Source organism: Nicotiana tabacum, chromosome 23 (assembly GCF_000715075.1).
Source record: "Nicotiana tabacum cultivar K326 chromosome 23, ASM71507v2, whole genome shotgun sequence".
Lineage (NCBI taxonomy): Eukaryota > Viridiplantae > Streptophyta > Magnoliopsida > Solanales > Solanaceae > Nicotiana > Nicotiana tabacum.
The window spans coordinates 102,115,750-102,140,789 of record NC_134102.1 but is presented as its reverse complement, the minus strand read 5'-3'; the positions used below and the strand labels follow the sequence as shown (position 1 = coordinate 102,140,789).

At 37.1% G+C, this 25,040-nt stretch overlaps 1 protein-coding gene across 1 annotated transcript; it reads left to right on the top strand.

Moving 5' to 3' along the window:
* The first annotated feature begins 23,464 nt into the window (after positions 1-23,464).
* On the top strand, positions 23,465-23,821 carry LOC107829191 (uncharacterized). The gene has a single exon (XM_016656655.2). It carries the CDS (start codon positions 23,465-23,467, stop codon positions 23,819-23,821), a length of 357 nt encoding a protein of 118 aa, XP_016512141.1.
* The last annotated feature ends 1,219 nt before the right edge of the window (positions 23,822-25,040 follow it).

Below are 25,040 nucleotides of genomic sequence, written 5' to 3'. Positions count from 1 at the left end.
AAGATTAGTATGAAAGTGCCGGCAACAAAGCCCCGGCTATATCTCAAAACACAATGTACAACTCAAATGGCATCAGCCTCGGAATAGAGTAGGGCTCACCAAAACCTGATGAATAGAGAGTGACTGCTAACAAGGACCAAAGCTGCCCGCTGATAAACCACTTACATCCATTGAAGATGCAGTGCCCCCGACAAAAGGGACGTTAGTACATATGGAATAGTACTAGTATGTAAAGCTAACTGACCACTTTCAAAATAAAATGCCAATATTAGAAAGGGAAATGTCACGACCCGGGATTCCCATCGTCGGGATTGTGATTGCGCCTAACATTCCTCTTGCTAGGCAAGCCGATGTTAGAGAATTATTAAGCCAATTCTTATTCAATTCAGTAAATAATAACAAATAAGCTAAAATGAAATACAGCGAGTGCGGAATAATATAAAAACTTCATTTATTACTACCACCCGGATATGGAGTCACAACTCATGAGCTACTATAATTTACTATAAACAGAGTCTGAAAAGGAAAAATACATTGTTTTGGAGTAAGAAAACAGTAAATGATAAAACTAGGAAGAGACTACAGGGTGTGCGGACGCAGCAGATCTGCCTTGGGTCTCCTGACAGCAAATCCAAGCTGCTAAGCCTCACGATCAGCTAGGACCGGTACCAAAATCTACACAAGAAGTGCAGAGTGCAGTATCAGTACACCGACCCCATGTACTGATAAGTGTCGAGCCTAACCTAGACGAAGTAGTGACGAGGCTATGACAAGACACCCACATAATAAACATGTGCAGATAACAGTATATGTACAAGAAAACAACAGTAATAGCTAAACATGTATTATTGGGAGGGGAAACATTCTAAAGGAAATACAAGATAGAGAACTGCAGCAGAATGGTAGCTTGAACAGTCAATGCACTATGATTCAATAAGAACCAGTAAATACAGTAAAGGAAAAATGCACGGCATCACCCTTCGTGCTTTTACTCTCAATCTCACCATAAGATCAATAGAAACGGTACGGCATCACCCTTCGTGCATTAACTCTCATAACATGGCACAACATCACCCTTCGTGCATTAACACTCACAATGTGGCACGACATCAACCTTCATGCATTAACACTCACAATATGGCACGTCATCACCCTTCGTGCATTAACACTCTCCCTTACCATAATACAATGAACGAATAACAATAGGGATATAGAATAACAAGCACAAGTCTTACTTCAACATTTGGTTTAACAATATCAACCTCAACTTTGGAATCAATACTCAATTATCACCAGAAGGTCCATAAACATGATAAGAACGATCAATTTAACAATACTAGTCTAAATATGGATAACATGAACCAAGGAAGCTATAATTGCAAGAAACCAAGCCCCGCCTGCATGCTTTAACCCGGCTACAATGCATAAGTACTCGTCACCTCACATATACGTTGTTCCCCAACATTTAAACATGTAGAAAATAGACAAACAAGTCATATTCCCTCAAGTCAAGGTTAGACACAACACTTACCTCGCTCCAAAAACCACTCAATACTCAATTATCGCTTTTCCTCTAGAATCCCCCTCCAAACCACTTGTATCTATCCACAAATGACTCAATAATATCAAATATTGCTAAAGAAATCAATTACAATGCATAAATTTAGATTCCCCAAACTTTCTCCCAAAAAGTCAAAATCGACATCGGGCCCGCTTGGTCAAAACTCGAGGTTCGGACCAAAATTCATTCACCCATTTACCCCCGAGCCCGATTATATAATTTATTTTGAAATCCGATCTCAATTCGAGGTCTAAATTCAAATTATGCAAAAATCTCTAATTCTATCCAAACCCCCAATTTCCACCATGAAAATCCTAGATTTTAAGTTGAAAACTCATGAAATGTAATGGGTAATTGAAAGAAAGTAGGTTAGAATCACATACCAACAAATTGGGGAAGAAAATCTTTTAGGAAAATCGCCTCTAAGTCTTCTAGTTTTGAAATTTTTGAAAGAATGGAAAAATCCCGTAATTGGGACTGTTTTAAATAACTGGGCGACAGTGTTCATCGCGTTCGCGTGAACACTATCGCATTCGCAAAGAGCTGCGCCTTAATGACTTACGCGATCACAGGAGATTCAATGCGTTCGCGAAGGTATAGCCCGCCTCACTTTCGCGTTCGCAAGACAGGGCTCGCTTTCGCATAGAGTCACCTCTGATTTCCCTTCCCAGCCTGCCTATTGCTACGCGTTCGCGTGTGACAATTCGTGTTCGCGTAGAGCAATCCTCCCAATGCTCCGCGTTCATGACAGTAGTCTCCCATTTGCGTAGGAGAAAAACTCACCCAGTCCAGTTCACACATCGCGTTCGCGAGAGTGCCTTCGTGAATGCGAAAAGAAAACCAGAAGGCACCTCAAACTCCAGAAAAATCAGAATTTCTAAGTTTCTAAAACACCCGTAGCCTATCCGAAACTCACACGAGCCCTCGGAGCTCCAAACCAAACATGCACAAAGGTCCTAGAACATCATACGAACTTGCTCGCGTGATCAAATTGCCAAAATAATACCTAGAACTACGAATCGGACACCAAATCAAATGAAATTTTCAAGAAAACTTTAAACCTTTTATTTTCACAACCAAATGTCTGAATCACGTCAAATCAACTCCGTTTCTCACCAAATTCGACAGACAAGCCATAAATATTATAGTGGACCTAAACCGGGCTCCAGACCCAAAATACGGATCCGGTATCAACAACCAATATCAGTCAATTCTTAAAATCATTAAATTTTCAAACTTTTAATTTTTCATCAAAATTCCATATCTCGAGTTAGGGACCTCGGAATTCGATTCCGGGCATACGCCCATGTCCCAAATTATGATACGGACCTACCGGGACCATCAAAATATGGATCCGGGTTCGTTTACTCAAAACGTTGACCAAAGTCAACTCAAATAGTTTTCGAAGCACAATTTCATATGTTTCACAGTTTTAACATAAAATCTTTCCGGAAAGATGCCCGGACAGCGCACGTAAATCGAGGGAGGTAAAAATGAGATTTTTAAGACTTCAAAGCGCAGAATCAGGTTCTAACCGTAGAATTAGTTCATCCAATTAATACCATTTACCAAAAGGTTATCCCACCATCATTCTTAAACAATTCATAACTTCCAACATCACATACATGACCATCCATCCACACTTAACCAACAAAATTCCATCAAATAATCACCTTTCAATATCTACAATGGTTATGTATTTAAATTGGGTACTTATGACTTCCAATCACCATACCATAAGTTCTAATACTTAATTCATACTCATATTCCCATAATATATCCATACATGTAGGTCTAAGGGTGTAGAATTACCTTTTCAAAGAAATCTTGCAAAATTCTCATTTGAGTTCTTGAAGAAATTTCTTGAAGATCATTGTATTTTATGGATGATTGAGTTAGTGTTAGGGTGGAATTGATGGAATGAAATACCAAATTAGTAGGTATTACTCACCTTGAAGAGGGGGGGGGGTGGAGGTCATGAGAGAGTGGAGGAAGCCCCCCCTAAATTCGGTCAAGAGGAATGGGGGAAAATGTACCCCGAAATGAGTATATAATGTTTCGGGCACCACAGGTGGCATGGGACGCTGTCTGTGGCGCTGGTTCTAGAGCCTCAAGATTCCAAGCCACAGGGATTGCGCCCCACACAACCCTGGGAGCTGGAGATAGGAAATCATTTATATTTCGCCCGAAAATGGGCATAACTCTCTCATACGATGTCCGAATTCGACGATTCTTTTTCCTATGACTCCATAATTTTCATACGGATCTAATGCTTTAATCAAAACTGAATTTGAAGCTCATTTGCTTAATGTGATACCATTATGCTTGAAGAAACGGCATCGAAACATCCTAGAAATATCCAAATTAAATTTTGGGCATACGCCCGAGTCCAAAATCACCATCCGGGCCTAACGGAATCATCAAAACTCATCCGAGGTCGAATACAAATAAAAATCAAACTTGGTCATAATAAATCATATGAAGCTACTCAAGACTTCAAATAGTTGAAAGGAGCGTAAATATTCAAAATGACAAGTTGGGTCATTACATTCTCCCACACTTAAGATCATTCGTCCTCGAATGAGGGTCAAAATCCGTCATTAGCATCTAATATGGCCGAACTGTTAATTAACACACACCAGTAGTTTCAAAATTTGGCTAACTCCCTAAATTTCTAAAATTTTTGGCAGAGTCTCCTCTGTCATTGGACCTATCCACCTGCAAGAGAATCACCAAAACCACTCCTAACAATACATTCACAACTCAACAAATCATCATAACATACCATTAATATAAATTTCAACATTACTGGCATTACATTATCAAAAGTAGCATCTGGACATGAACTGCACCTATTTAAATTGTAACACAAAGAAAGTACCTTTTAATCCACAATCATTTGACTATACACTCAAGTGAGAACATTTTATTTCCTTAACACTTTTGGCTCTCACGGTGGCCTCATCGACTTACAGACTTTGCCATAACACATTAACGGAGGCAATCTCAACTCCGGGACTTATCTAACGAGGATGGCAAATAGGTACCCCTCATAATCCAATTATCCATTAACTTCACCATCACTATATTTCACCGGAATGATAGACAAAGGATTTCCAACTACCTTCTCAGACATACACATGAAACACCGGGTACACAGAGGACAATAATAGGGAAACATCATACTCATAGTTTGGCCTATTTTCTTCAAGATTTCGTAAGTCCTAATGTGACTACACATACTTTACCTTCCTTAACAATTCACCCAATATATTCATAGAGAAAATTTTGAGAATAACCCGTTCACTTTCTTCTACTCTAAATCCCTACGCCGAACACCCAAACTAATCCTTTGGCGACCTCCAACAATTACTCTTAGGTGTGCTAGCTTGTATATGACCATAAAACCTCTTATCCAATATGTTTGATCACGGGATGATGCTTCTTATTTGACATATTTGAACCTTCAACTCCCATAGTTTACTATAAATAGGAACAACGAGGTCCGATATTGGGCTGGAAATTTTCAAGAATCCATCAATGTGCCGAGCAGGGCATTTCAGTAGGTTATATCCTAAGAGAAATGAAGGTTACTACCAATTGTACTGACATGGTTAATCATTGTGATGACATCATTGATTTGACAAATGGGGCATAGAGTTGCCTAGTAGGCATTAATAATGTAGGGACCATGTTCATGATTCTGAGATTTTTAAAAAATGAGTTATTTTAGACATGTGACATATGGGAGGCATGGTTGGGAGGATAAAGACATTAGCGCTAATTATTCTCGGAAGACTATGAGTCATGAAAAGGACAACAACAATTGTTTCATTCCATATGTGCCTTGTTCGGCAATAGTAGGCCTCAAAGAAAAATAGCCAAGTACGTGACACCAGTCACCACTTGGAATGTAGGGAAAATCAGTTTAACTCGAAATGCGAATATTCTGGCACCCTAAATGTGATATGGGTTTCAAAATACATGTAGTTGCATTGCGCTCCTAACAGTAACTAACACAAGGAATAGATATGCCACAAGCCCATGAGGATAAAAAGGAAAGTTGAACACTTGTGAGATTATTATCATTCTGACAGCTAACCCTTCACAATAGTTGATCCTATATGAGAGGACTAGAGATACAACAAACTTGTCTTTCAAATTAATATGATCATCATATGTGCCAGAATCTGAAACATCCACCTGAAGTGGGGAGGAAAAGTCGCTATAAGGATGCTTAACTTTCAACCACACACGAGTGAAACCATGTATCTAGGACATCCTAATGTTTGGATGAAATCATGTATTGGTTAGAGAGAATGTACATTTTGCTATGAGCTAGACATGTCTCTGCCATAATAACTCTCAAGCCGCAATACCAGGCTACTTCATGGGCAACTACAATACTAGAACAAAGTGAGATACTTACTGCGGAATGATCTAAGTGGACATGAAAGTCATACTGAGATGGGCAAACAAAAATATCTCCCTGTGATGAATTTGTGAAAATCTCAAATTTCCCAGAAACTTTTATACGGACAAGTGACCCCTATCAATTGACAGGTACACATATGATAGGTGCTGAGATATGCTCTCATGTTACTAGACAGTGAAAAGGATTCATGATAATATTCACAAAGGAGTGAAGTGATTGTTCAAACCATAGGATCCACATACACCGGAGAGAAAAGGAGTGGCTCAAGAAGGATCTCAACACTAGGCCGCTATACATTGGATTTGATACCACATAGGTAAACTTCATGACGGTGCATGCATAATCATAAGTGAGCAGATGTTATCCATTTGAATCAAAAAGATTCTGTAAGAAATTCATCTGATATAGTCCCTTGTTGAGAAATTAGGGAAGTAGTGGGAAGAATTAACCTAGGGTTATAACTCATTCCAAGGAAATCATTATAGAACTCAATGCCTCAAGAGGTTGTAAATAAGAGAATTTGTGATAGAGTGGCTTCACGAATAATGCGTCTCGTTTAGAAAGTAAGTACATGCCATGTTTTTTGATTCAGTGTCTTGTTAAGACCGTGTTTATGAAGGTTCTTCAATATAGATGTACATATATAATAAGGAAACGTTATGCATATTCATAATGATTTACTAAGGAGTGACTTACTTGATGACTTTAGGTTGACAGGACAATACCTTAACTAATGGCCCTCGAATCCACATCCATAACATACATTGGTACCATAGTGACATACCCCCGAATGACATCTCCTACATTTCATGCAACGAGTATGAGGTACGCTAAGCTGACTCACCCTACTAACCTGACTTTTACCCTTTTTGCATACATTATAAACATCCCCCTTATCCTTCCTCCAAGCCTTCATGGCGGGAGTAACAATATCTGTAGCGGTTTATTATGTGGGCCTTTAGAATTTCCCTAGCATTCCACCCCTAACACGCTCCTGAGCATACTCACAACACGACGCCAAATGTTCCTTCCCGCATGTCGGGCAGACCGGGATGGGTGTACCTAACCTAGGGCATTTGATCTTCTTGTTCCCCCTCTTTCCATAGTCATAACGTATTTCAAGAGTCATCCAACATGAACCTGAGTGGAGCTTCTTACAAATCAAACATTCTGGCTTATTGGTGCCAATAATCCTTATTCATTTCTTAGGTGCTTTCACCACATGATCCGGTGGCGTGGTAACATTAATAGGAACAAGGACACTTCCCCTAGAAACTGGTTCTTTCATTCCCTCCTCACTACCTCGAACCCGTGGGTTACTCATATGGATAATGAGACATGATGAGGAATTTAGCTTCCTATCTTGAGCTTTATCGCATGATTTGGAGTATCAAAGAAGTGTGAAATTCCTAAATGTCCAAGTAGTCTCCTCATTATAGATGTGGTCGACAACACACTGATAAGAAGGACTCTACCAGACACGGCTCCGAGACATCCTAGGACACTTTAAAACCTTAGGCTCTGATACTAAGTATGTCACGCCCCGAACTCGGGGAGCGCGACCTGCGCTCAATCGAGTAAACCCGGTCGAGTAAGCCTGTTAGATTTCTTTTTACCCAAACTCATTCATGAATAAAGAGGAGATGTAGTCCATCACTAAAAATATTTCATTAACAACTCCCATTTTATTTCCATTAGCAGCTTCATTTATAAATTCCAAATTATTACGAGTTTATAGATATAATGAAAAACATGTTTGCCCAAATACCAACACATCTAGTTCAATTCTGAACATTAAACACCACCCACAACCTGTCTACGAAGCCTCTAAGTACAACAAAAGAGTAGTATGAAAGTGCCGGCAACAAGGCTCCGGCTATACCTCAAAACACAATGTACAACTCAAATGACATCAGGCCCGTAATAGAGTAGGGCTCACCAAAACCTGCTGAGTAGAGAGTGACTGCTAACGAGGACCAAAGTTGCCCGCTGATGAACCACCTGCATCCATTGAAGATGCAGCGCCCCCGACAAAAGGGACATTAGTACATATGGAATAGTACTAGTATGTAAAGCTAACTGTCCACTTTCAAAATAGAATGCCAATATAAGAAAGGGAAAACCATATAAATAGGAAGTCACAATCAACTATATCCAAATGCCCAGTTAAAACATAATAATTTCCAAAATATGGAGATAATATATATATATTTTTGGTTGGGAGATCATTAGTACCAATATAGATATGCCACCATGTATTTTACACAGAGTCCAATCACAACCCGATCGGCTAGGCCGCCGTCCTCGAAGACATCAACAACAATCACAATTACTATCACCATTTCAATTACAGTTTCCAGAACAATCACCACCATGTGTGCGACATGGTATTCGATCACGACCTGATAGACTAGGCCATCTCACAACAATGCCATGTGGATCGACATCATTCTTTTCTTTCAATCATCTCATCCCAATTGAGGGGAAATATTTTCACCATATCTATCTTATCCTAAATAAGGGGAATAATCACAATTCACTCGTACACCAGCACGTGTAGTTTCGGGGTTAGGTTATTTCAACCTACCCTTCCTTGGTGACTAACGATACTCCCAAATTTTGATTTTCATACAAAGGAAACAACAATAAAAATGCATTTACCTCATAACATTTCATACCGTATATAGCCTTATTGTCACTTTCAACCACTTACAACATCATTATTTCATTGGCTCTCTTGGCCATACATATGATTCTTTATTCATGGCACAATGGTTGTATTTCATATTCCACACTTTCATTTCTTTCCTTTCATGGATCATCATCATAAATGTCAACAAATAGAATATTCCGAAAATCACAACTTTAGGTTCATTGGTAGTGAAGACTTTAAACACAATGGATTTATTTCCAAGAAATGGAGTAAAATGATTGGCAATCGAAGCATAAGTTAAAATCATAAACGAGTAACACATCATTTATTCTTGAAATACTTTTCCCCAAAAAGGGACAATATACAATATCAACTCATGAATATATAACAACGCAAAACACATCGAAAATACTTACAAAGCATAACATTAGTTTAAACAGCCACATATGGGCATCACTTGAGTACATAAGCTTTTAGGCAATTCTATTTTCGAAATACTTTTGGACCAGTTGAATCAAAGCTTAGCATTAATTGAAACAACCACATTTGGCCATGACTTGAGTACATAGGCTCTTAGGCAAATTTATTTTCGAAGTCAATTTGTAACAATTGAATCAAGGCTCATTTCTTGACCTTTATCACATTATTTCATTGGCACTATTAGTCACAAGTATAACTTTCATTATCGGCACGGTGGCCACACTTTACATCTTCAACCCACTTCTTTCACTTTCCAGCATCTTTATATATTATCAAAAACAAGTCATTTCAAATCAAGACTTTAGGTACACATATGAGCAATAGGAGTTTTAGACGCATGGAGTATTCTTTCCAAGTTATGCATAATGAACTTTCATTTGAAACACGACTCAAATCCATAATATTTTAATACACATATCATTCTTGAACACATTCCCGAAAGATAGCACAGTGTGAGAGGAACATTCAGAACACATTTTGAATACATAATTCTCGACACTTTCTTACTCGGGACAATCATATTTATTGAGAACAACTCGGAACATGGGAATAAGGAACTTGAGCCAACAATACTTGAAACTTAAGGGAACATCATGGAATTTATTTCTAAAAGAGTAGTTTAGCCAACATACCTGAAATTCGCCCCTTAATGATGCTTCAATGACTCCAATGACTCACTACACTAAGAAACTTCAATCTACAATAACAACATCCAATGGTATTAGTAACAAATCCCATAGTTTAGGCAATTTAGGCATTTTATCAAACACCTAGTAGGCATGAATCTCTACATCTCTTAACCATAGAATTAGTTCATCCAACTACTACCATTTACCAAACATTTATCCCACCATCATTATTAAATAATTCATAACTTCCAACATCACATACATGACCATCCATCCACACCTAACCAACAAAATTTCATCAAATAATCACCTTTCAATATCTACAATGGTTATGTATTTAAATTGGAGACTTATGGCTTTCAATCACCATACCATAAGTTCAAATACTTAATTCATACTCATATTCCCATAATACATCCATATATATAAGTCTAAGGGTGTAGAATTACCTGTTGGAAAAAATCTTGCAAAACCCTCCTTTGAGTTCTTGAAGATTGTTTTTGAAGATCTATGTATTTTATGGAGGATTGAGTTAATTTTAGGGTGGAATTGATGAAATGAAACACCAAATTAGTAGGGATTACTCACCTTGAAGTTGGGGGGAGTTGGAGGTCTTGAGATAGTGGAGGAAGCCCCAAAAATGCGGCCAAGAGGAATGGAGAAAAATGTACCCCAAAATGAGTATATAATGTTTCGGGTACCACAGGTGGCGTGGGATGCTGCATGTGGTGCTGGTTCCAGAACCTCAAGATTCTCAGTGCCAGGGATAGCACCCCACGCTACCCTGGGTGATGGTGATGGAAAATCATTTCTATTTTACCCGGAAATGGGCATAAATTTCTCATACGATGTCCGAATTCGATGATTATTTTTGCTATGGCTCCGTAATTTCCATACAGATCTAATGCTTTAATAAAAACTAAATTTGTAGCTCATTTGCTTAATGTGATACCACTTATGCATGAAGAAACGGCGTCGAAACATCCTAGAAATATCCAAATTAAATTTCGGGCATACGCCCGAGTCCAAAATTACCATCCGGACCTAACAGAATAATCAAAACTCCGATCCGAGGTCGAATACAAAAAGAAAAACTCAAACTTAGTCATAATACATCATATGAAGCTACTCAAGACTTTAAATAGTTGAAAGGAGCGTAAATGTTCAAAACGACAAGTCGGGTCGTTACACAATTGTCTTGACCGTAAACAACATCATACAAGGCACTGTCCGCGAGCTGGTCCATATCCTCCTCATCAAGCGGAGGTGTAACAGGATCAAAGTCACAGGCGAGTCGGGCCTCACGAGCTTTGACTCGAGCCTTCTCAATAGCCTTCTCAAAATCGCAGCCTGTCTTTTTTAAATCACAAATCACGTCCAATCGGGCTTCAGCGAGGATCCAATCTTCGTACCTCTCTCGAGGAATGTTAGGAAATCCATAGGAATGAGACCTAGAGGGCCGCTCGTCCAGCCAGGCACTCTTGGTCTCGCCAGCAGTAACTCGCTCGAGCAATCAGGCATTCTCGACCTCGACAGCAGAAGCTTGCTCGAGCAGCTCAGAGTTCTCCTTATCCAACTCCCCAATCCTCTCCTCAAGCCTCTCCTCTTTAGCCTTGGCTGTTGACATAGCATTATCCCGCTTAGAACAGAGAGTCTTGTTTTCCAACTCTAGAATGTCAACCTTCCTTCAAGTATCTAGTCGGAGGACTTAGCCTTCTCGAACATCTGCTGCTTTCGACGACTTCCCCATGAGAGTATCCAACTGACTTGAAAGAAGTCGTCCAACTGCTTTCCAACTAACTCTGGAGGTCGCTGTATTGGGCCTCCGCGCCCTTGCTCAGCTCGAGCTCCTCCTCTTTTCTCTTCAACGCTACCTCAAGAATGCTGAACCTCTCCACCGCGCCCATCCACTCATCTTACTTCCTCAACTCTTCCCTTATGGCTGGCATGTCTCCCTTCTCGCGAAGCCGCCTCTGGGCGTCCCAGTACTTCTTGCGGAACTTCTGGTTCTTGCCCTTCAGCCTTTGGTAAGTCTCTTTCTATTTCTTCTCCCTCTGTACGCTTTCAATCTCCAGAATAATAGTCTACAAATCAAGAAAAAGTAAAAGTTAGAACCTAGAAGCAAGTCAAAGCAAAGAAAGAAGGAGGAACGACTACACTTACCCTGAGGGCGAGGCCGACAATACTCTTCGACAGGGTGCCATCTGTCAGTTCTTTGAGCGTCACACGCTCGCCTTCAGAGCAGAGAGGACCGAGGACATTGACCACGTCCTTGGTGTTTTTCAGTTGATCACGATCCTTTGGAATCGTGATAGTTCTTGACCCCCCATCCGTCCTCGCCCAGATCTGAGTAGTCCCCTCATCGATCATCTTAAGATCCTCAGGGTCCATGTCAGAACCTGATTCTTCATCCTTTTTTAACGGCACCCTTCCCTTTGTCCCCTTAGTTGGAACAACATCCCTACCCAGCCTAAAGGGAAAGGCCTCCTCACGAGGCATAGAGCTATCACCAAGCACTCCCTCTACGATCGTCTCCACCTTGGGGCACGAAGACACGACCGCATGAATCTCCTCTAACTAAGGCTCCTCGGAGGTCGCCTCGATATCCTCCCCAATATGAATCATAGTAGTCTCATGTACCACGAACTCATCCTCTGATAAGTCAATGGCCACGGGCATGCCTTCTCCTACATCCACGACTTTCCTTTTGCGAGGACTCAAGTCCTCTTCATGTGGTGAAATCTCCTATTCAACGACAAGGAATGAAACCGAGGAGGGAGCAGGCACAGTAGTTGAGACAGGAGCAGAGGCAGAAGGCGTATCAACCCTTTTCCTCCTAAACGAGGGCACAAACGCCTTGTTCCTTCGTCTACCCCCTAACAGAACCTAAAGGAAATGCAAAAAGGTAAGCACAACGATATAAGAAAATAACAGTATGACGCCAACCAGAAGAATGAAAGTACCTGTTGAGGGAAGGTCCGGCTTGAATTCTTTCCAGAAGCTCGGCCAGTCTCGTATCCCTATAGTACAAAGGATGACTCTCCTAACCTAGTCAGCAAGGTTTGCCACTAGCTGAAGAGGTTGATTAGTAGCTGCAAATTAGAGAGGGTTATTACGCTAACTCGAAATGGACAAACAGCTAAAAGCGATGAATATGAATACTTACGGTTATAGTTCCATGCCTCAGGGAAACCTGCGACATTGGCCACGACGGCCTCGATCTTGTCAAAAAAAAAAGTCAAGCCAAAATTGTCGACTACCTTTGTCGTCCATTTTTACCACCAAACACTTGCATCCACGATGTCGTAGATTTAGCATCGCGCCACGGTAAAAATAGGGCGCGAACAGATGAAATAGGTGCTGCACTAAGACCTCGATGCCAGCCAGCTCGGTGAACTTCGGCAATATTTTGGTCACCTTATATACATAGGGAGCGAGCAGGGTAGGGCAAACCTGGTAGTGATGATAGAACTCCTCCACAAGAGGCTGTAGAGGAAGAGAGTAACCAACTGAGAAAGGATAGGCGTAGAGAGCGCAATATCTAGGGCAATGGGTATCCATTGCGTCCTCGCCCCGCACGTACGATCTCTAATTAGTTATAGATGCCATGTTTGGCTTTGAACTCCACTAAGCGCTCAGCCGTCAAAGTTGATTGAAAAACCTCGGTCACTACCTCCGGCGGCCGCTGCAAATTGGGTTTCACATCGGGATTGCGGGGAATAATCTCCTCTATTGAAGGGAGAGCCTCCTCTTTAACGGTGGAAGTGGTGCCTCCACCATGAACGGGAAACACAACAGTTAGTGGAATGGGTTGGACCTCTTCATTAACATTAGAAGGAATATTCGACATAGCTACGAAGTTTGTGGAAAGTTGGGGTATGGAAGATGAGAGTATGAAAGAAAGTTATAAGTCAGAAAGCAAAGAAAATTCGGGTCTGATAAGCTAGAAGAGTTTCTGCAAAGTGTCGATGGTTCTAAAGAAAGTAAAACTTAAATAATGCTGGAACAATCCCTATTTATAAAGGAGAGGCACCGAATTCGAAACGGCTCACCATGATTACTACTAGAATCGAAATGGCAGAACCAATAAGAAGTCACACGTGAATCGAGCAATGTATCGGAAATAAGCGTCATCATGACGAATGATGTCATGACGTCACTTCACTTTAAAGAATAGGTTCATTCTAGAAGTTACCCGAAAAAACCAAGGGTTTGAAATATATGGCCCTCAGGGCGCCACGTCACTTATCTTTTACAATGACCACGACCACTTTAATCCGCTCAAAATTCGCCGACGAGGATGACCTCAACGAGCGTAGGGACTAATTGTATGGGCAAAAAATATCCTATCATATGATCGACCACGTCGATATGTAAAAAAGCCTTTGGAGGCTGCCACATGTCGTCAAAAAGATACATTGACTTAGCCTCAAAGGGTCGACATCGTGAGAAGAAAACACGTCGTCAGCAAGGTCGAAGTGACTCAACAAAGGACGAGAACGAGGACGAAGACGAGCACCCCTTTTCGGAAAACAGTAACGGTTAGTTCTAGGATTATCATTCCCTAGAGAATATTCTACTATCTTGGGTTTTGTGGCCCATGTACCCTTATAAATAGAAAGATATGTAGTCATGTGAGGGGATTGGATATTCATTGTAAAGAGCAACTCATTGACATTCTCTGAAGATTCTCCATTTATCACATATATACAAAGTTTACTTTTTCTGATGATCTGAACATTCAAAGGCTTATCATTATCTATCCTTGTCAGAGGAATTATTGAGGAATCTCACCTTTTTCGGGTGACCTCCATCCATTTATTTAATTAAATGTCATTTATTATTATTTATTATTATCTATTGCTATCTTCCATATTCTTGGATCATTGATTATCTCATTATTGTAGTCATTTATTGTTATTCAATAGCACACGTGAGATCTTACTATAAAAATATTTGGTCTATCTTTCGGATATTAATATTGGCTAAAATTAACCCTACTTTATTACAAAATTCGATTGTATAAACTTAGATCTAAATTTTGGGTCATACAGTAGGTCCAAGAAAAAATATTTCGTGTGCTAAGAGTAGAAAGCTAGTATTAAGTTTCGGTGATTAAAAAAGGGACGACATACATAGCATATATCGCTTAATTATGAAATTTATACAGTATTATTATCTGTTAATTGTACATTATAGGTTTTATAATCTTGAGAAGGTATTAACTAATACAGAGAGTATTATTTTCAAGTGCACTTGATTTTTCTCTCTTTTCTTTTCTCCCTAAAAGAAGTCATCCCATAAATAATCTACATGGCACACATGTTCTGATTCTCTTTCATGCTGTTTTTGGCATGCCAGTGAAAGGATCTCTAAAGGCCTCAGAAACCTTATCCATTATAGTGGGGCTACTGTTCACAAAACATCAATTAATCGCAACAAGGAAAACAAAAACAATCCAGAATAATCTCACTAGTGAAGTATGAGGAGGGTAGTGCGTACGCAAAACTTACCTCTACCCTGGGGTAGAGAGACTGTTTCCGATAGACCCTCGGCTCCCTCTCTCCAAGAACTCTCCACCTTGCTCTTGGGATGATTCGAACTCACACATCTTGATTGGAAGTGAGAGTACTTGTCACTAGAGCAACCCACTCTTGGCCGCGACAAGAAAAAAAAAGAAGGAAATTATTTTAGTTGCTTGTTGGTTCTGGGGATAGCAATGAACATGATGAAATTCTGTTTGAATACGAGAAGACAACTAGAGCGAAAAAAATTCTTACTGGCATTATTCATTTCTCCTAATCTTCTCCTTGATTCTCCAATGGTTCGCTCTTCTAATTTATGTGGTATCATTCGAATTTTGAGAGTTAAATCAGTTTTTTTACCGTAATTTTTTATGTCTTTTTAATATTTCAAACATTTTACATAATTTTCAAATAGATAAATTTTATTTTAAATTTAAAGATTTCATGTCCGAATTCAGTTTAACTCTTGAAATGCGAATGATATCATATAAATTAGGACAGAAGGGGTAATAATATTTTTATTTTCATTTTGCGTCTAGATTAATATTATTGTCTTAAATAGATGCTTTGTGTATCCTTTTACATTTCATTTTAAAAACCATAGTAGTTGTCCTTTCAAATACGAAGAGAAAAATGACTAAGAAAAATAATCTAATTTCTAGTTGGATTGGTTTGGAAAAAATTCTTCACCATTGATATCTCTCTTAATTTTAAATTATTACTATGTCGACAAAATTAGAAAGATGAATGAAATTACCTTTAATAGAAAGCTTTTTAAGTGGGATTTTTTGGCACGATTCGGATTAGAAAAAACAATAATAATTAAAGATGAGCTGTACTTATATTTTAAGCAAATAAACAAAAAAGAATTTATTTAAGCTACTAGAAAATTATTTTTTCCCTTTGACTTTTTCTTTCTTTTTTCCAATGGACGTCCACCGCCAATTAGTAAGGCTCCTTCCCTTTCTTTGAGAGAGCATTCCACGTGGACAGAGGCGGATCCAGGATTTGAGGTTTATGAGTTTTTACAGTAATTTTAAATTAATATGTAATAATAGCTGAGTTCACAGTTAGATATTTACAAATATTTAGTTAATTTCTTAATATAAATACAGAATTTATGCAATAGTTACTGGATTCCCGAGAATCCGTATTCAATGCTCTAGGTCCCCTGCATGTGAAATATAATTGGTAAAAACTATGGCCGCAGATCCTCAACTTTTATTGTTCGTATTATTACAAAATGATTGATTCGTATTCCATCCAGAACTCCAAACAATTCTATTTTAGTCATTAATTTCATTTACTTCGATATGTCAGGTTTTTGGTATTTGGAATCCGATGGCCCAAATAATCTAAATTTGCACCGAATAAGATCTGCTAAAGAGAAAAGCGTTCCTTACCGGTGATTTCTCCATTTGCAGGACTCGAATTCGAGACCTTTGATTAAAAATAGACGGACCTGTCCATCTCACCACATTCTTTAGTGGTTCAAAAACCTAATACATGTTGAGCTCTATATATATGCCCGTTTCATCAATTTTAACTTTGAAAAGAAAATTTCATGAAAGAAAAACAGAGTATTTTGATATATAGAGGCTGAGATCTTTTTCTTTTCCAAAATTAATGGTCGAAGTGCTGATATGATATTAGTATACTCCATACAAAAGAAAATCTCACCTAAGAGAAGGCCAGCTGATTAAACAATTTGGGTTGCAACAAGGTGCTAGTGGAAGTAGTACTGGTCGAATTTGGGTATTAAATTTGGTGCTGTTATAAAATATAACTCAAAGTAACAATATGGAACAATGAAAAACAAGCTAAGAGATATATAGAGAAAGAGAGAATAAATTCTTATTTCTTCTTCAATTATGTATATTTTTCTATCTATTACAAGACCTTTATATAGGCATGAAAAGTGAAGAAAATATGTCATTGAATATGTCATTAAACATTTGAGATAAAGATCATGGAGGAAGAGTAGGCATCCACCATAATTTAATATTTCTTGTAACACTCCCCCTGGATGTCCATAGATAATGTGCCTCGTTAAAACCTTATTAGAAAAAAAAAATCCTAGTGAAGGTAAAAGAGTACACATGTTTAGAAATATGCTTTTTGGTTGCCTCATTAAAAACCTTGCAAGGAAAACCCAGTGGGACAAAACCTTGCAAGGAAAAAAGAGTACAACGCGTATTAACTCCCCCTGATGAGAGCATCAGTTCACATCCTTAAACCTTTGCATCCCAATTTTGTACACTAGTTTCTTGAAGGTTGACGTCGGTAGAGATTTGGTGAACAAATCAGCCATATTATCACTTGAACAAATCTATTGTACATTGATATCACTATTCTTATAAAAATCATGTGTAAAAAATAACTTTGGTGAAATGTGCTTTGTCCTATCTCCTTTTATGAATCCTCCCTTCAACTGGGTTATGCATGCTGCATTGTCTTCATACAAAATTGTGAGTAGTTTATCACACTTCAAACCAATTTTTCTCGAATAAGATGTATTATAGATCTCAACCAAACACATTCTCGACTTGCTTCATGAATAACAATTATCTCAGCATGCTTAGAAGAAGTAGCCACGATTGATTGCTTAGTCGATCGCCAAGATATGGCAGTGCCTCCACATGTAAACACATAGCCTGTTTGAGATCGAACTTTTTGTGGGTCAAATAAATATCCAGCATCGACATAACCAACAAGATCGGGATTGCAATCATTTTCATAAATTAAGCCCATATCAGTAGTCCCTTTTAAATACCGCAATATGTTTTTGATTCCATTCCAATGTCTCCTTGTACAAGCAGAGTTATATCTTTCTAAGACATTAACTGAAAAAGTTATGTCAGGCCTTGTAGTGTTAGCAAGATACGTGCACCAATTGCACTAAGATATGATACTTTATTACCAAGAAGCTCTTCATTCTTTTCTTGAGGTCGGAACGGGTTCTTATTCACATCAAGTGATCGAACAACCATCGGAGTACTTAATGGATGTGCTCCATCCATGTAAAACCGTTTCAATACATTTTCTATGTAGGCAGATTGATGAACAAAAATCATGTTTGCCAAATGTTCAATTTGCAAACCGAGACATAATTTTGTCTTTCCGAGATCTTTCATCTCGAATTCCTTCTTTAAATAATCAATTGCCTTTTGGAATTCTATAGGAGTTCCAATAATGTTTATGTCATTAACATATACGGCAAGTACAACAAACTCTGATGTTGTTTTCTTTATAAAAACACATAGACAAATGACATCATTTATATAACCTTCCTTTAATAAATATTCACTAAGGTGGTTATACAACATTCTTCCTGATTGCTTTAGCTCATACAAAGATTTTTACAATTTGATTGAAAATATTTTTCTAGACTTTGAATTATGTGCGTCAGGCATTTTAAATCCCCCAAGAATTTTCATGTATATCTCATTATCAAGTGATCCGTAAAGGTAGGTTGTAACCGCATCCATTAAATGCATATCAATCTTTTCATGGACAGCAAAACTAATGAGATAATAGAACGTTATAACATCCATAACAGGAGAATACGTCTCTTCATAATCGACGCCATGCCTTTGTGAAAATTCTTGTGCAACAAGGCGTGCCTTATATCTTTGTACCTCATTTTTCTCATTCCTTTTACGTACAAAGACCCATTGATAGCCAGCAGGTTCAACACCATTAGGCGTTTGGACTACAGGCCCAAAAACTTTACGTTTCGCAAGTGAATCCCACTCAAATTGGATTACTTCTTATCATTTTGGCTAATCACGTCTTTGTAGACATTCTCCAACAGATTGAGGTTCAAGATCTTCATTATCTTGCATAATGATAGATGCAACATTGTATGCAAAGACATAATCTACCATTATATACAATCGATTCAAATCTGTCTCAATATTGATTGAGTTTATTGATAGTTCCTTATTTTCTTGAGTCTCAATCTCATTGATTTCCTCATGAATCTCAGGATTGGTTAAGTCATAGGTTTTTTTATGAGACTAATTCGTAGTGTCATCTTGATCATTTATTTTTCTTTTTCTAGGATTTTGATCCATAGAACCCAATGGTCCGCCACACTTTAGGCGTGCTTTTGACTCATTAGCTATGACACAAGAAGATTGTCCAGCAGGAACATCAATGCGGATTGGAACATTCTCTGCAGGGATATGTGATTTCGTTATCCTTTTCAGATTCGTAAATGCATCTTGCATTTGATTTGCTATTTTCTGTAAATGGATAATCTTTTACACCTCTTTTTCATAAATAGAGGTACGTGGATCAAGATGAGATAATGATATATTTTTTCACAAAACTAATAGAGGCACGTGGATCAAGTTGAGACAATGATGTATTTTTTCACAAAATTTCACGTTTGGTTTCACCAATTTCTCCCCCTAATTTTGGAAAAATACCTAATCGAATCTACAATCTGCAAATCAAGTAGTGAACAAATCTCCCGTTAATGTTTCAAGATAGCGAATAATGGAGGGCGATTCAAACCCAACATATATTACTAACCTTCTTTGGGGACCCACCTTGGTGCGATATGGCGGTGCTACAGGCACATATACAGCGCATCCAAAAATTCTTAGATGGGATATATTATGTTCATGACCCAAAAGTAATTGCAACGGGAAATATTTATGATAATTTATCGGCCTGAGACGAATTAGTATTGTTGCATGCAAAATGGAATGACTCCAAATTGAAGTGGGTAACTTGGTTTACATGAGTAATGGTCTTTCTATCAATTGCATACGTTTAATCAAAGATTCTGCAAGGCCATTTTGAGTGTGAACATGAGCTACAGAATGTTCCACTTTTATCCCAATTGATAAGTAATAATCATTAAATTCTTGGGATAAAAACTCAGTGTCATTATCAAGTCTAATAGACTTAATTGGATTATCTGGAAGTTGTACCCGTAATCGGATTATTTGTGCCATTAATTTTGTAAATGTCAGGTTGTGAGATGACAACAGGCATACATGAGACCATCTAGAAAATGCATCTATTAAGATCATAAAATATCTAAACGACCCATTATGTGGGTGAATAGATCTACAAATATCCCCTTGTATACGTTCCAAAAATGCAGGGGACTTAATCCCAACCTTTGTTGGTAATGGTCTAATAATCAACTTGCCTTGATAACAAGAAGTGCAAGAAAATTCATTATTTAAAAGAATCTTTAAATTCTTTAATAGATGCCCATTTGAGTTCTCTATAATTTGTCTCATCATAATTGATTCGGGATATCCCAATCGATCATGCCAAAGTACAAAAATATTGGAATTAGTAACCTTTTGGTTTTTGATAGAATGTGCCTCAATTGCACTAATTCTTGTCCAATACATGCCACAAGGGAACTTCCCAATAACCCTTTTTCTGGCCACAGACATTCTTGGTAACAATGAGATATTCAAGATTATTCTCATCTATTGTCTCAATATGAAATCTATTTCGGCGGATATCTTTAAAACTCAACAAGTTTCTCTTGAAGTTGGAGGGGAACATTGCATTCTCTATGATAAGTATTGTTTCCTTAGCCAGAGTTATAGTAGCTCTTCCAGAGCCTTCAATTAATTTTGTACTACCATATATTCATCAATATCTATATGGTGAATATCACTTTTAAAGAGAAAGTTATACCATTATGGTCATGGTCAAAATTAGATACAAGATTTGTTTCTTGCATTATTGTTGTCCTTTAATAATCACATTGCCAAAATATTTTGGCGTACAATAGGTACGTGACCAATGACTATTCATGCCATAATAATGACATTATTTTCTTATTTCATCGCAAACCCCCTTCTCGAGGTGAGTGTGGTATATTTACTACCACTAGCACGTTCATATTCTTGCAAGAATGAATGTGTATTCATAATGATTATCACATTATTTTCACATTCACTTCAGGAATGGAACATAATAATCCATGCGTGCTTTTATAAAATCTCATGTTATATTAATGTCAAACATCACTTTCATAAAGTGAAGGATTATTTTGAGAATCATTATTGTTCTAATTACCATAATGATGACGATTATAATTTTGTCTATTACCACGTCCACATTCATTCATACCTCCACGGTAACATCATGTCTTATTTTAGACTTATGGAACGGGTTTTTACTATTGGTGGCGATTGAATTTAATTTGCATATGCGAACTTTCATTAACCGAACTCAATCAAATTAAAAGTATCAAGCAAATATAGAAAAACACATAATCAACTAAAATCTACGTGTCCTTTATGATAATTATCCCACTTTAAGATGGAAGAGTTATGTGATAAAATAGAAAGGAAAAATATGTGCTCTCTCAAAAAATTTTACTTCGTGTTTCTTAATATTAAAACATAGGAACATAATACTTGTTATAGGGAAAATATTTATCGTTCTTTACACCAAAAATCCTTACATGATTTGATGAACTTTCAATAAAAACTTTTTCGTAAAATGAGTTTGTTCATGTATGGAAACATAAATAGCAAAGTGTAAAGAAACTTGAAAACTAACTAGAAAAGGCTAACCGTGATGGCCGAATATATGTTGGCGTTGTACACCTTATACCGTCATTGTTCTTACCATATTATTAACATTAAATGACGCTACCGGCATTGGCCGCATCATAACGACTCAGTTGGCTAGAACTTCGTGCTGATACCGTATTATAAAATATAACTCAAAGTAACAACATGGAACAAGGAAAATCAAGTTAAGAGATACATAGAGAAAGAGAGAAGAGATTCTTATTTCTTCTTCAATTGTGTGTATTTTCCCATCTATTGCAAGACCTTTATATATGCATGAAAAGTGAAGAACATATGTCATTGAATATGTCATTAAATATAGAAAATATATCATTAAATATGTCATTAAATATTTGAGATAAAGATCATGAAGAAACAGTAAACATCCACCATAATTTAATATTTTTTATAACATGTCCTTTGTTTTCTATGATAATGAATTGAAGAGCGAATATAATCGTGAAGCTGACATGGTGTTGTTTTATGCACAGGCACTAGCTAGCCTCCACAACTTGGCATCATTAGCTCTCCCTTATTTTTTCGAGTTCAAGAAAATGCATTGACACTATAAAAAAATATTAATACAATTAAGTTATTTATAAAGTAATTTACCTTATATATAAATTTTATAATTAGCATTAATTGTAAGTTGATTAAATTGATAACTAACATACTATATTAATATTTTCTTCCATTATACCCTATCTTTTACTAATTAAGTCTGTATTGATTCTAAAGATTTGTAGATCTTTCGAAACAATTTCTTTTCGTTTGATTTTAGGTCTACCTGGTTCCCTTTTAACACCTTCATTCACCATAGTTTTACATCTATGGACTTGTGCATCAGTAGGGTGACGCACTAGAAATAACTTTTGGCAAAAATAACTTTTGGCAAAAGAATGTGTAGGTTTCTTTTTCATAACATGGACAAAAGTTAGGGAATCTATCCTAAAAATGGTATACTTTCTTCTTAACTTGTTTTATGATTCTTTTTTCCTTTCAAATCTAAGAGATAGATTAGAAAACATTAAAAAAAGCATCTTTTGTGCATAATAAACATAAATATTTTGATAATTTCTTAGTCACCTCTTCACGATTCTTAGGTCAATTTTTCAGATTTTCTTTGGTCAATAGGTATACCAGTCTGCCATGAACCAGTTATTATGATGAGAAATAAAAGAAAACTATTTCCTCTAGAAATTTCAAACAGAAAAAAAAAAACAAAGATAAGTACCAAATCAATTTACTGTAGGAATACGTAAATATGACATTTTATAAGGAAAAGGAGACTTTTTGTAAAAGAGTGTCTCCCTCAAAATATGTAGATACTCTATATATAACATGGACACAAAAGTTGACTAGTCAATACCTTGGTTTTCTTTAGCCCAAAACACAAGTTGTTTTTTTCCCATTATAAACGCCAATCTCTAGAATCAATAAAAAGGGAAAATATCAATCAATGCCCTCTCAAAATTAAAAATTTAAAAAGTCTTATACACAAGTAGTTACACAGCACACCTTTTTCCTTATTCTCTGGCAGTTTGGCATCCCACTCTGTCAAAATTTTCTCATCTTCCCATACATATTTTTCTTGCCTTCAAAACTAGCAAGAATCAGCAATATGGAAGATTACAGATCAAAATCTTATACTGATGGTAGGATGCAGATTGAGAAATATTATGAACCCCAATTTTCTACTAAAGATTTTAGGTCATATAGTGTTTCATATGCATCTTCTTCTGTTGGTGCACCACCACTTCCACCCCCAGCAGTACCACAGAACAAGCTGAAGAAAAGGAAGAGTACTTGTGGCTCAATCTCAAAATCTTGGAGTTTAAATGATCCTGAGTTTCAGAGGAAAAGGAGAGTTGCTAGTTATAAAGTTTACTCTGTTGAAGGCAAAGTCAAAGGTTCTTTAAGGAGAAGTTTCAGATGGTTTAAAGACAAGTGTACACAGGTTGTCTATGGATGGTGGTGATTCTTTTACTTCTTTTTTTTGTTGTTTTTATAGTTATTTTGATTGATCAAAATGTTATACTACTATTTTGTTTGTCAAGAGGGCATTTATAGATGTGGATTTTCAATGAATTTCCTGCTGTTTATTTTCCTTCCTCTTCATCTTCCCTTCTGGTTCTTTTGGTTATGATTTTCAATATTTGCTATTGTTAAAGATGGATACTTTATCATCACTCAATGATCAATTATGTCTTTGAAATTGGGGATTCTTTTATTAATTCTTATGTGCAATTTCATTGACTAATGATGCATGTGATTTTGCCCTTTTTTAAATCTATCTTTGTTGTTGGTTTTAACGAAATTTTACACTATAGTTTACCCCTGTTGTAGTTGTTGAAAATTAAAACAGTTGTAGTTCGGTGCCTGCCTTATTTCCTTAAAAATTAATAATTTACCTATATTTGCTTTTAGGTGATAAAATAGAAACTACTTGAGAATATTCATTCTCTGAATGTACTTTCTAATATGCTAACTGACTGTCTTGCTTATTGTTCTTGTTAAATGTGTTTGAGATACAAAATCTTAATGTTTATTGTGTTATCTTTTCTGCTAAATCATAATCTGTTCATCGCCTGTGCTTGTACTTTTTGTTGCTATTTTCATCTTTTTATTAGTGGATTATTTAATTACCTCTTCAATTAGTTCTTCCCATTGTACCCTGTTTTGCTGTTTTCTTTTTTCTGCTTTGTTCATTTTATGGGACATATATATTCCAATGATTCGCAAACTGATCAAAAAAGTCTTTGCTATAAATCCGGTTAACTAAATCGAATTTGTTTGAGATTGAGACAAAAACTTCTACTAACTTGGGATTGAGGCGTTTGATTGGTTTCACTTGATAGAAGTATCTGATGTGAAACTAAATATTTAGGAAGAGGGAAATTAACAAGAAAAATAAAGCTATCTTTTCATTTGAAATCTCCTGGGCTGGAAGGAACTCCAGGAGATTTCGAATGAAGAGTAGGGAATATACCGACAGAGTTAAAGAGATAGTATTACAACTACATATAGTTGGGCAGGACAATTGTAAATGGGGAAATACATTGAACCAGCTTAATAGTTTTCCAATTTGAATGAGTCTGGTTGCCGCTAAATGAAGAGGCTAGGGGTCGTTTGATAGGGTGTATAAGAATAATGCTGAATAAGGTATTGTATTAGTAATGCAAGGATTAGTAATGCAT

What these genes read in the sequence shown, in the direction of transcription:
- LOC107829191 (XM_016656655.2), top strand. Translation starts at nt 23,465, where the DNA reads ATGGAAGATTACAGATCAAAATCTTATACTGATGGTAGGATGCAGATT.